Source organism: Pyrus communis, chromosome 12 (assembly GCF_963583255.1).
Source record: "Pyrus communis chromosome 12, drPyrComm1.1, whole genome shotgun sequence".
NCBI lineage: Eukaryota > Viridiplantae > Streptophyta > Magnoliopsida > Rosales > Rosaceae > Pyrus > Pyrus communis.
In genome coordinates this window covers 19,383,102-19,396,656 of record NC_084814.1, presented here as the reverse complement: position 1 = coordinate 19,396,656, position 13,555 = coordinate 19,383,102, and the positions used below count along the sequence as shown (strand labels likewise).

General features: G+C 36.3%; 2 protein-coding genes across 2 annotated transcripts; both read left to right on the top strand.

Annotated features, from left to right (window-relative positions):
• The first annotated feature begins 8,584 nt into the window (after positions 1-8,584).
• On the top strand, positions 8,585-11,328 carry LOC137710764 (probable beta-1,4-xylosyltransferase IRX10L). Its single transcript, XM_068449886.1, has 4 exons — positions 8,585-9,107; positions 9,663-10,051; positions 10,220-10,461; positions 10,673-11,328. The coding sequence occupies exons 1-4, from the start codon at positions 9,011-9,013 to the stop codon at positions 11,184-11,186; spliced, it is 1,242 nt and encodes a 413-aa protein (XP_068305987.1). The 5' UTR covers positions 8,585-9,010; the 3' UTR covers positions 11,187-11,328.
• A 1,109-nt stretch (positions 11,329-12,437) lies between these two features.
• Positions 12,438-13,320, top strand: LOC137710429 (uncharacterized). The gene is made up of 3 exons (XM_068449445.1): positions 12,438-12,733; positions 12,865-12,923; positions 13,049-13,320. Exons 1-3 carry the CDS (start codon positions 12,486-12,488, stop codon positions 13,249-13,251), a joined length of 510 nt encoding a protein of 169 aa, XP_068305546.1. The 5' UTR covers positions 12,438-12,485; the 3' UTR covers positions 13,252-13,320.
• Positions 13,321-13,555: the final 235 nt, after the last annotated feature.

The window sequence follows — 13,555 nt, the reverse complement described above, 5'->3', positions numbered from 1 at the left end:
AATCTTAGCTACTTTCAATTTTCAATTTAAAAAAAAAATGAAAACTAAAAATTAAAAAGTGAAAATTCAAGGGCAAATTTGAAAACTCAAGGAAGTAGCTTTTTGTTTTCAAATTTTTATTTTTTAAAATAAAAATTAAAAGTTACCAAATATGATTTTAGTTTTCAATTTAATATAAAAGTAAAAAAAAATTAGACAATAGAGAGAGAAAAGAATGCCTAAAACTCATTTCATATTCGAAAACCACTTTTAACCAACCCTCGTTGAGGTGGTCACACTGAAGAACTTCTTAAAAAAAAACCCATTTGCCAACTTATTTTATACAATTATTAGAGAACCAAAGGGAGTAAAATTAACTATTATTCTGACACACCCCGACCGGAATGTCCATTAGAACTCCGAATCGAGCAGTGCTGGCTGACACCCAGAAGGTGACGAAGCCATAAAATGTGATAATGTGCAAAATATGAATAAATTTAAAACTAAAAGTGCCTATATACACAAGTACGCGGTGAGCGGGTATGGACCCATTTCACACGTGATACAGAGCATAAGAAAAGTACAGTGAGGTAAGATAATAATTATACCATCATAAAAAGCCACATGAACTGGGAGTGCCACAAGTCCTCGTTGATACGGAACTTTGCTACTGGAACCTGGAGGGGTGCAAAATAGAGAGTGTGAGTGGGCAAACAAAGATTTTCAAAATCATTTCAATTATCAATGGTAGTAACCCCTCGCCGTAAAACCTGTATAGTTTCCAAAAAATCATACTACGTAGAAGTATGAAATCAAATGTATACTAACAGTAAATCCAGAAGTATACCATTACTCAGCATCTCATTAGCAATATAAATAATCATGTGCTTAATAACCCATATTAGCATGTAAGCCGGAATCACCTATGGTGACCTGTACGACTGCACCCATATCTCATTAACCAATGCTAGCACATAAGTCGGAGTCACCTATAGTGACCTGTACGACTTATCTATATCTCATCAATCAATGCTACCACATAAGTTGGAGTCACCTATAGTGACATGTAAGACTTATCCATATCTCATCACATATCCAAGTAATATGTCAGCTGTATCCACCTCTTGTGGCCTGTATGGCTGAACCTATAGCTCATCACATATCATTGCATACGAGTCGGAACCACCTATAGTGGTCTGTATGACAGGACTGGGTGTAAATAAGTACGCTTAAGTGCTACAATCACGTGAAGACAATGCGAATAATCGCAGGTCACCTATGAGTCGGAACTACCTATAGTGGTCTGTACGACAGGACTGTGCACCTCCCTAAGATCCAAGGTAAGCGTAAGGTACAGGAGGTGAACATCACGTGAAGAACTGTGCCTTGGCCACGGGCGGGAGCACTAACATCGGGGTGCAAGTTTATGAGCTATAATTGTATTTATTGTAACATATATGACTTATGGGCAACCTGTACGACAGTGTCAGAGTTGCCTATCATTGCAACCTGTACGACAAGGTCAAAGTTGCCTAAAACATACATGTAGTCATACCATAACTCCAACATTTCAATTAATACTATAAACTCACCTGAACTTACCTGGGTGTCCTGCGTTCACCTTTGCACTTCAAAGGGTTCACAATAATTAAGTGTATGTAATATACATATGGATATACCATGATGCAATCTAATACTCAACCATGACATCGCATTTTCAATTTTATATATATATATATATATATATATATATATATATATATAATATGGCATAAAAATGCATAAGCCGTAACGCCCTACTCGCGAACTAATTATTTTCGGGAATAATTATCGGTGACAAGCCCAACTAGACACTAGTTTAATTAACTATCATTACTTACGTTTCCTTACTTCAAATTCTTGATTCTTCACACATTGATTTATGACCAACATTTAACCACCAAAACATAAGGTTAAATCTCACATTTTCCACCAATGTCCTTCACATTACTCAATTCCCTAAATAAGGCTATTGTCTCAATTATTTAATCTCACTTCTTGTATGGCTACATCTAACGTCTCGTTAGACTGCCTACATACCCTAAACAAGGATCAAGTCATTCGCAGTTCACATTAGTACTTCAAAGCATTCACAATAATCATAAGCAATAATGAATTTATAAACGTCTGTGGAATTATCAATCCTATATACACACACACACACACACAATAGAAAGGAAAAGACCCACTCACTTGAGGTCCGCGCTATGACTCCCTAGCACAGATATCGAGACATCACGAACCAATGTCGCTTAGAACAATTATCAAATCACGTCTCAAAGTTCTTACTGATAGAATACATAATTTACACAAACACATTCCTACGTAATTCACTCCAGAAGATCTGCATCTGGATTTCCAATCCGTTACTTCCAAAGATTCAAATTATGTTCCTAGAACCACGTCCTAATGTTTCATTATGATCCAACGGTTAGATCTCCGCCAATGGCCAAAACCAAGTGACGGTCAATATTTTATTTTATGAACTTACAAATCCAATTCGGGAAGATCTGTACATCGGATTCCCGATCCGTAAGTTTCTATGGTCCTCAAATATTACGTACTATAATGTATTAAAGTTTGGTGATGATTGAACAGACGAATCATTTATTCTTATAAAGGTCAAGTGATGTGTCATAATGAAACTAAGTTCCAACAATCAAACCACATCATATGGATATCAATTATGGCATCAGAACATCTAATTGAACTTAAAAGGACATCGTCGGCCCATTGGCCAGGCCACTGCCGCACACGCCGCTGCGGATGGCGGTCAGCCGCCGGACTAGTCGGAAAATTCAACTATTTCTAAAAATTACCAAAATTCACAAAAATTAAGATCTCAAAGAGAGGAACAACTTTCATACCTACCGCGAAGTCCAAAAGTGGACGGAAGATAATCAATTTTGCCCACAAAGCCGGCGGGTGCCTAAAACTTCCCAGTGTCAATTCGTTGTCTACAGTGGTCCAACGGGGTCAAGGTTGGTTGAGATTTTATCCTGGGATGATGGGCTACAAAGCCCAAGTGGTCGCATCGGCCATTGCTTTGCCGATTCGCCGGAAAATTGAAAATGATGGCCGGAGCACGGCGAGAACCGTCGACTTTCATGGTCTCAAACCGCCACATACAGAGCTTAATCAAGGTAGTTCTTGGGTGGATTTTGTAGAAGGGAATGAGAGCTTCAAGATGGCGGTGGTGGTGTTGAAAAATTCCACGGTAGTTAGCCGGAATCGGCCTTGGAAATTGGGTGGTCGCGATGGTGGCATGCACGGGAAAGCCGAGAGCTTTCTCCTTTTTTTTTTTTTTTTTTTTTTTTTCTAATTTCTAATTGGGCTGCTGCCCTTTTTCTACCTTTTATCTAATTGGTCCTCCTTAATCAATTAACTAATTTTAAATAACCAACTTCAAACGTTCGTAACTATACCGTTATAATCCGGACTCACAAACGGCTTTCGCCTATGTGTTCATACCAACCAGTACTACTTAAATACGCCAAAAGAATAAGTCATATATTCCTCTAGATAATGTTCAACAGAAATCAAAATCCTTGCCTCTAGGCATTTTCGTCAATTTCCTCGATTAAAATAAATAAAAAACGAAATTTTAGGGACGAATTGTCACATATTCCCTTCATAAGTTTAATAAGTTTAATGGAAAAATAGGTTTAAAGATAATTTAGTAAATCACTCACATGCACTCTCTCATTTTTCCCTCTTGCATGCCCTTAAACTTCTCTTTTTTTAAGTGACTCTTTTAGCTCTCATGGTATACTGACATAAGTTTTTCATCGGTTAGTATAAATATATAATTGTATTGAAAATAAAAAATAAAAAATCTCATGACATGGTAGTATAAATATATCATAGTATAAATGTATCATGTACCATTTCCCAAATTATATTTTTAGTACATCGATATTTTTACACTAGGAAGAATGAGGAGTTTGGCTAAGCTACATATTAGGCAACCTAATTTGGTAATAAATTTACCATCCATGAGATTCGAACCTAAGACATTTCACTTTTAAATGAAGAGGAATACCATCAGATCGTAGTACCGAGTGGCATAATTTCCCAAATTATTAACTTAACAGATACAATTTGATTATTTAAAAAAAAAAAAAAACCGAAAAGAAACCAAAAGGAAAAGCAAAGCCTAACAAATTTATCATGATATAAATTTATATATTTTTTTAGAAAGATTTTTTTTTCTTCTAGATAATAATATATACTACTATATAAAGCCGGAAGCCCATTTGAGATCATGGGCTTCACAAAAAATAATAAGACAAAAATACTCACTAAACAAAAAAGTTCAAAAGTAGCTCAAAATAATGTAGGGTATTTTCATCATATAAATAGTATTTTATTATAATTAATTTTTTTGTATAGTTTTTTATTTTTATTTTGTTTTTATAATTAATACCTCACAATGAGTTAGTAATAATGTGATTCAATCAATTGTTTACTAAATATTATTTTCTCTATTTTCAAAAACGTTCAAAATATCTTGAGAGGAGCATGGTGCCGATTATAAAAAAAGTATTTCACACGCGCATAATAATGTGATTCAATTAGTTGTCAAATAATTTTTTTTTTTAATAAACGATATTATCTACATTAAAGGGGAGGTGGGTGAGTTTAGCCTCACAATAGCCTAGCAATAATGTGATTCAAAAAATATTTATTCGCACGTAGCACGCCGTGATTAAAAAAAATACACGTGCATGAAGGCTAGTTATTGTTAAATTATTGGATGATATCCTTCATTCTTTACATTTGTGTAACATTAATTTTTTTCCTATTACAATTGATATTCTATATTAATCTATACTAAGAGTATAAAGCCCCATTTGTTACACCGTCTTAAGAGGAACTGTCTTAACTGGGATTAGAATCCCACGGTTGGTAACGTAATTATTAGCGGTAAATCCGGGCTCATTTTCACTACCGGCCTCACTAGAGTGAGATTTTTCAGTGTGACCGACATACAATGTGGTACAACAAGTGTCATTATACAATTGGTGAAATATGTGTGTTAAAAAGTTAATAAGTAAAATTTTCCTACACTTACATAAAAACACGTGATGTATCATCCGTATTTCCGTTACAATAAAAAATTTCTCCTCGCTAGGAGGGTACTAGTAATCCCGTGCTTAAGCACTGGATTGCTAAGAACCTTTCTAATCCTGCTTTCTCCTTCGTACATGAGCAGCAGCAGCATCCTTCTCCAGTCACCAAATCAAAAAATGGCTCTCGTGGATCAACATCGTCTCGCGACCCCCAACCCCCTCTTTAACTTCAAATTGATTTCTCTCTCCCTTATGAGAACCGACGAACCCACAACCCAGATTTCCCTTTATAACGAAACCGAATCAAACGAGCCTGAGCGACCTGCTGCCTCATCTCCATCACCCGACGCCTGCACTAAGCCCACTCTCCAAAATTTTCAACCATTTTTTTCCCCATGGTTTTGGGGTTGAAGATTTGCAGACAATCATGGACTTTGTGAGAGGACGTGAAAAAGGAGAGAAAGATAGGAGAGTTTGAGTCTGACCAGAAAGACAAAATCTCAACTAGAGATTAAAGGAAAATGGCGGGGTTGATAAATTATTATATTTTTTTATTTTTTTGGTTTTTTTTTAAGACAAAGAAAATTTTAAAATATATAAAAAGTAAATTTAAGTCTTAAAAATATTTGCCACTTAGTAATACGGTCTGATAGTATTCCTCTTCGTTTCGAAGTGAGAGATCTTAGGATCGAAACTCGTAAATAACGAATTCGATACCAAATTAGGCTGTCCATTGTAGCTTAGCTGAACTCCCCCTCCCTCTAGTGTAAAAATATCGATGTACTCGAAAAGAAAAAAAGTCCTAAAAATATTTTAGTTTGTAGTTTAGTCCGACACTACACCAAACACTTCAATATTCTTATGTTGCTTAGTTCATGCCAAACAAATTTAGCTTAGTCTCTAGAACTAGTTCAGTCCGAGTTAGTTTTTTGTAACAAGCAGGGCCTACGAGTACCTAAAGAGGTTTAAATCAGATAAATATGAGTTGAAAAAAAAGATCTTAACTATCAAGATAATCCACCATTTACGATAACATGAAAACTTTATAAATGAGGAAATACATTTAATCCACCTGCATATCATTTTCTTTTACACAAACGATCTTTTACACAAAATGATGTTTTACATAATTCATCTATAAAGAGGAGAACTCAAATTTTGGCGCAGAAATAAAGCTCATTGTTTTAGCAATATTAAGCTAACAACTCTTAAGGGGTCGTTTGATAACCATTTTATTTTTAGTTTTTAATTTTTAGTATTTGGTTTTTGGTTTTCAATTTTCAATTTTCTGAAAATTTGTTTGGTAGCAACTTTCAATTCTCAGTTCTTAAAAAAAAAAAAAAACTAAAAAGTGAAAATTCAAGAACAAATTTTGAAAACTCAAGAAAATAATTTTCAATTTTTTAAAAAGTGAAAACAAAAACTAAAATTTGAAACAAAATAGTTATCAAATGACTCATAAGTCAGTATTTTTTCTTTTCGTTTAATTAGACGCTAAGTTCTAATGTGGCATAGACTTGATCTAAATTTTATGCACTCGCTAATCATCAATTTCAATATTTAGTACTTCACGTAGTATAAATGCAAAAATTAAAACCTCGTACCTCATTTTACAGATAATCCAACCTTATGGTGTAAATGCATTTGGAAAAGGATCATCGTCGGATCCTTTTCCTGGGGATCTCGGGGATTCCATGATCATGACCGTTCATCGTATATCGTGCGATCAATTTTCATTAGATACTATTTATATTTAATTTTAAATTTAAAATAATTTCTAACCGTATGATATACGATGAACGATCACGATCACGGGATCCTCGAGATCCCCAGGAAAAGGATCCTCACTGGATCCTTTTCCAATGCATTTAACCCAAACTTGATGCGACTTCCATTTTATTTCATGGGGCAGTTTGTTCCAGATCCAAAAAATTCACCTGTTTTCGGATTGGGTCCAATTTTATTTGATTTTTTATTACACCTATTTTGCCCCTTGAAAATAAAAAATAGTTAAATTCTTTATTTTTGAATTTAAAATTTTAAAAATTTGAATTTTCAAATACCTTTATCTACCCGTTTTCTAACTAAAAACATTTTAAAAACACATTACAACCAATCTTATAACTTTATCAAAAATTAAAAGAAACGTTGTTGAGGTAGATAAAAAAATTGTGATGTAGGTAGATGATATTAATTAATCTATGATATAAGTATACCATGAATAAAAACCTATCGTATAGATAGATAACACAAAATAATATGTGATATAGATAGACTAATGAGGAAAAAATATCGTATAGATAGATAACACACTTAATTTGAGATAGAAATTTTTTTGATATATAGGTAGATAAAATACAATTAATCTATAACACGGGTAGAATAAATAAAATATACAAATAGATTCATTACATAAATATATAATACAGGTAGATAAACAAAGCAATGCATTTCCTATAAAGGTTGAAAAGAAAAATATGTATAATCCAAGTTCAAACTAAAAATTAGGAAGAAATTAATAGTGCACGCATTAAACTCATATTTTCATGGCAATGTTCCCAATCAAAATGACGTAACTAGTGCTATATTGTGGGAGGACCTGGTGGGGATGACAAGTAGGAAGATGCAAGATTTGATGTACTTCAAAGCTCTATACCACTGAAAAAAAAAATTAGAAATTGTGACCTTGTATTTTAAAAAGGAGGAAGAAATCATAAGAGCTTGAAAGAAGAAGACCGAACAAGAAGGAAGGGGATCGGAGAACACAACACAAATTGTATACGGGAGTTATGGAAGAAGAGATATACTTTAAAACTACTTCTACAAGTAGGGGATTATTTGAAGATAAATAATCAAATATAATAATTTATACCTATAAAGCAGATATATCCTACTCACTCTATAGAAAGACAAAATTATTTTCTACGTCTACCTATGTTTTAGGTATATAAACAAAATACATAAAGTGCATTTGCTATAACGTTTTTACTTATAAAAAGAAAAGTTCATATAAACAAACAAAAAACTAAGAAAGAAATTAACGGTGAGAGCCTACAATTATATATACACATCAACACCCACGGTTATGGTTTAGAAGGCTTTCTTCCTAGCCCTGTGGTTAAATGTTCCAGCATGAACACACACGGTTATGGGTTCCAAGGAGGAAGAAGACCACCACGCATAAAAAATAATACTGTTTGTACGGGAGTTATGAGTAAGAAGAGATAATATTATTTCAAACTAATCGTACAATTATGAGATTACTTTAATGATAAATAATCAATTATAATTAATTTCATAATACAAGTAAATCTAGAATTAATAGATAATGTTAATAGAGAGGTAATTTTAACAAAAAATGAAAATAAATTGACGTGAACAATGAGTCACTGGACTTAAACCAATAATTAAATAAAATTGAACCATATCTAGTAATTACTTACGAATTCAGACTTATTTTAAGTTTCCTTATTTGATTGACCAAAAAGGAATTATTTAGTAAATTCCTAATCAGAAAAGAGCAGGTTGGGGAGGTTTGGTCCTCGGGTGTCGAGGACTGAGATGGACTTGCCATCGAACCTCCATGGACGCTGAATAAAATACAAACCAAACAACCCAGAAGAGATCTTCTCTTCCTTGTTTCTTCAACCCCAAATTTTACCTTTTTTTCCTTCATTTCTTGTGAACTTTCTCTCTGCTGCTGAAAGGCTGTAGCCAGAGACTTTAAAGTAATAAAAAAAAAAGGCCAACAAGTTTGAAGGAATCATCCAACCAATTCTGCTTTCGACGTCCCAACTAGCAGCTTTACCAGATTACTAAAGAACCCATCTGCTTCTTTGGCTCATATCCTTCAGAACCCTTCTACTTTTGCTGGGTTCCTGATTTTGTAGCTGAAGAAAGAGAAGGCTCGGGGGAGAAATATGAGAATTTGGAAGCTGGGTTTTGCTGGGTTTCTTGTTGCTGCCTTTGTGGTGGGGTTTGGTTCAGGGGAGCAGGCCCGCACTGAGAGAATTTCAGGTAGGAAACAGAAAGACTTTATTTTTTTCGATTTACATGATTTGGTTGTTCTTGGGTTTTTGCCGTTTTTCGATTTCGAATTTCATTTTGCTGCCTCTAACTGCTACCTGGGTTTTGATCACTTGAAGTTTCGGTTTTGATTGACGGTGTGTTCCTAGGTTTGGTATATCTTTCGGATCTAAATTTGATGTACAATTGGACATATGTAATGGTGGATGTTGATTTAGCTCTGATCATTGTTAATTTACACATTGTGCTAAATTTTGATTTGACAATAATTAGCCTAGTCTCGGAAACATGTTTAGCGTTCAAATTTAGTTACTGAGGTTCTGGTTTGATCTGTTAATATTCAAAGTTACATACGCAGTAATGCTGGTTTGTTTAGCTGGGGTTGTAGCTCCCAGAAGGGCAGCAAAGATATTATATGCTGTTGTGACGATGTTTGTGAACTCCAAGGACCAAGAATTTTGCGTTTTTGATTGTATGCAGATACAAATCTGCTGAGAAATACAAGTGTATGAGAACTTAAGTATGGTTTGTTTGCACCGAATGTAGGGAGTGCTGGTGATGTCTTGGATGATGACCCAGTGGGAAGGTTGAAGGTTTTCGTGTATGAGCTTCCAAGCAAATACAACAAGAAGATTCTGCAGAAGGATCCCAGATGCCTCAACCACATGTTTGCAGCTGAGATATTTATGCATCGGTTTCTCCTGTCTAGCCCTGTCCGAACCCTTAATCCTGAAGAAGCAGATTGGTTTTATACTCCTGTTTACACCACTTGTGACCTGACACCCAATGGCCTTCCATTGCCTTTCAAGTCACCACGGATGATGAGAAGTGCAATACAACTTATTTCTTCGAATTGGCCTTATTGGAACCGGACAGAAGGGGCTGATCACTTTTTCGTAGTGCCTCATGACTTTGGAGCATGTTTTCATTATCAGGTTAGATTTAGAAGCTTGGTTTGCGTCTTAGTTCTCTCATGGTTTTCTGACGGTCCGAATACATATTTGAACCAATTGGAATATGTTAACTTGTTTCGATATGCCTGTACATTTATTTGTTGTATTTGAGCATGTCAATTATCTGAATTTGTTGTGTAACTATTGCAGGAAGAGAAGGCTATTGAAAGAGGAATTCTTCCCATGCTCGAACGTGCAACTTTGGTTCAGACTTTTGGGCAAAAGAATCATGTTTGCTTGAAAGAGGGCTCAATTACAGTTCCTCCTTATGCTCCTCCACAGAAGATGCAAACCCACCTAATTCCTGAGAAAACTCCTCGGTCCATCTTTGTTTACTTCCGAGGATTATTTTATGATGTGGGAAATGACCCCGAAGGTGGTTATTATGCAAGGTAGTTCTTCCATAACCTATATGTAAGTGTTAACAATAATGGTGTCTATGAGGTCAGAAAACATGACGGCATTTAATTTTCTAAACTAGATATTAACTTGTTATAGCTGTTGAAAAAAAGAAATGAGAGTTTGGGTTCTTTGGTTTGCTAGATAACACTAACATGAAAATCGGTCAGGGCAGGAGATGGTCTAACTTTTTGTACTGTACAGAGGTGCACGAGCAGCAGTGTGGGAGAACTTCAAAGACAATCCGCTTTTTGACATCTCTACCGAGCACCCCACCACATACTATGAGGACATGCAACGAGCAGTCTTTTGTTTGTGCCCTCTCGGCTGGGCTCCTTGGAGTCCAAGATTGGTCGAAGCAGTGATTTTTGGCTGCATTCCTGTTATCATAGCAGACGACATTGTTCTACCCTTTGCCGATGCCATCCCTTGGGAAGAGATTGGCGTGTTTGTAGATGAGAAAGACGTCCCCAACTTGGACACCATACTCACTTCAATCCCACCTGAACTGATATTGAGGAAGCAGAGATTGCTCGCCAACCCTTCAATGAAACAAGCAATGTTATTCCCACAACCTGCCGAAGCAGGGGATGCTTTCCATCAAGTTCTGAATGGACTTGCGCGTAAGTTGCCACACGGCCCTGATGTTTTCTTGAAGCCAGGTGAGAAGATCCTGAACTGGACAGCAGGGCCCGTGGGCGACCTGAAGCCTTGGTAGCTGCTATGACCTTTGACTTCTCTTCAGCCAAGCCTCCAAACTTTATTGTAGTAATTTTGTTGTAGTTTGAGATACCGATTTTCATGACACTGTAAAAATTCGGATTTCGTGAAAATGTATCAAGATTATATGTTTTTCTTTTTGTAGTTTGACTTGGATTGTTACAATTCCATTGAAAGCCATGATGGTGATTATTCCATCGTTAAGCTTCAGGTAACTTCTGAATCCGAAACCAGACATCTCTGAATCACCATGTTGAATGGTTATTTTTTGGGAGGCAGATTCTCTGCCCTCCCATTTCTCGTATCCTCCTGCTTGTGTGGTCACGGTTAAGCTACGTTAATATTTTATATTATTATATTTTTTTGTCTTATTATCTCTATAAAAAAAAAAAATATAAAATGTTAACGTGCTTTAACCGTGACCATACAAAACAAGAGGGCACGGGAGGACAAGGGAAGTGGGAGGATAGAGAATCTGCCTCCTATTTTTTGGGGGGTAAAACGGTAATTTACTGTTGTGGGCAAGAAGATGTCAAGTTTATTTTGGAATGTGAATTGGAATTATTCGGATTAACAATTGAATTATGAATTCTCCTGATTCTTAATTTTTCTGATTTAGGACTTCTCAGTAAAGGGAGTTGCCTAAGCACTGGGTTAAGATTCGTTTCGGAATGGCTAAAAATATCTTCTTACAACCAAAAGAGTGACTATATTTTGCAGAAAAAATTTCGACGTGCCTTTTGAATCAAGAAACATTTTCTAATATTTTTTTACAAAGTACTTCCAATTACTTTTTCAAAAGGCACCGAGTGCGTTTTAGAAATATCTTCAAAATTTTAGTAAATTTTTCAAAGTACTTATAATAAAAACACAAAGTTTAGCTAAGTCACACGATAAATAGCTTAATTTGGTATCAGATTTGTTATCTACGAAATTTAAGTTCAAATCTTGTGGATGGTGAATCTGATATCAAATTAAATTATCCATTGTGATTTAACCGGACTCTTTCTTTTTTTTAATATAAAAATATCGATATACTAAAAAAACACTTAAAAACTAACGATAATCAAACGGATGTAAGAAAAAAAATCAAATACAAGTGTCGAGAGGGTGGTGGGTGTGAATGGGTGGGTGTGAGTGATTGGTGTGTGGCGATTTCGAAAGCCACGCGACACCCAATGAGACTCGCACAATTCCACTTCACCTTTTTTTGTTCCCACCACACTCTCTTATCCTCTTCATATCTTCCTGTCACTCCAACTCTACCTTTTCACTCACTTCCCTACTATCCTACACCATGGCCCTGCAACTGCAGGCACCCACCACAAGAAGCCACCTAGCGCCACAGTCTCCGTTGGCAGCTCCGAAGGGCAATGCCGGCCTCCGACAACCGCCCGATCGTTTCGCTCTAAAATCATCCTTCTTCTCTTCGTCACACCACCTCTTATTGCTTTCCCCCAAGCAGAGGCCTCTTGCTTCTTCCGCTGCACCCAAGTTTTCCATGCGCGTTGCCTCCAAAGGAGCATATATTTGTCGCGATTGCGGGTACCACATATTACACCTTTTATTTCTAACAAGGCGATATTCTAACCATTCTAATCTATGGGAGCGGGATTCGAATTTGGGTTTTTCTTTGTTGTTCTTTAATCTTGATGGCCATGGTGATGCTGCTGCAGGTACATATACAACGACAGAACTCCCTTTGAGAAGTTACCTGACAAGTATTTCTGCCCTGGTGAAAATTACTCCATTTTTTACACATGACATGCATTTCACTCTCAAATTACAAAGCTTTTTATATGCAGTACAAATGCGGTGTAGTTTTTAATTTAACCCGTGCAAGTAATCTGTGGTTTGCAGTTTGTGGTGCTCCGAAACGGAGGTTTAGACCATACCAGCCTCCGGTGACCAAGGACGCCAACAGCATAGACGTCCGAAAGCAGCGAAAAGCGCAGTTGCAGAGAGAAGACGCAATCGGGAAGGCGCTTCCTATTGCTGTCGCTGTCGGAGCTGTGGCGCTTGTTGGATTGTACTTCTACATCAATGTCGGCTTTCAGGGATAGAAAGTGTTACTGTAACCTCAAATTAGTGAACATTCGTAGAATGCTCGTATCAGGGAGCCTTTTTCTGAATCTTTCTGTTCAATTTACTTGCATCACACCTGCAATTCAATGCACAATAAGAATGAAGAGATACCACTTGAAAGTTTTGGAAACGCAACATGCCCCCGTCTACAATGGGAGAGAATTCCTGTTCCCCTCGGGATGGCATTGTGTCAATCGTCTGGGACACCACAATGGCATCCCATCCCGGGGGGTGTAGGTAAGTCCATCCTCTTTCCAGAAAACAAGGTCAATTTTGCATGAG

Coding starts and splice junctions, on each gene's coding strand:
- LOC137710429 (XM_068449445.1), top strand. CDS start 12,486: ATGGCCCTGCAACTGCAGGCACCCACCACAAGAAGCCACCTAGCGCCA. Junction 12,734..12,864: donor TATATTTGTCGCGATTGCGG/GTACCACATATT, acceptor ATGCTGCTGCAG/GTACATATACAACGACAGAA. Junction 12,924..13,048: donor TGACAAGTATTTCTGCCCTG/GTGAAAATTACT, acceptor TGTGGTTTGCAG/TTTGTGGTGCTCCGAAACGG.
- LOC137710764 (XM_068449886.1), top strand. CDS start 9,011: ATGAGAATTTGGAAGCTGGGTTTTGCTGGGTTTCTTGTTGCTGCCTTT. Junction 9,108..9,662: donor CCGCACTGAGAGAATTTCAG/GTAGGAAACAGA, acceptor CACCGAATGTAG/GGAGTGCTGGTGATGTCTTG. Junction 10,462..10,672: donor GAAGGTGGTTATTATGCAAG/GTAGTTCTTCCA, acceptor TGTACTGTACAG/AGGTGCACGAGCAGCAGTGT.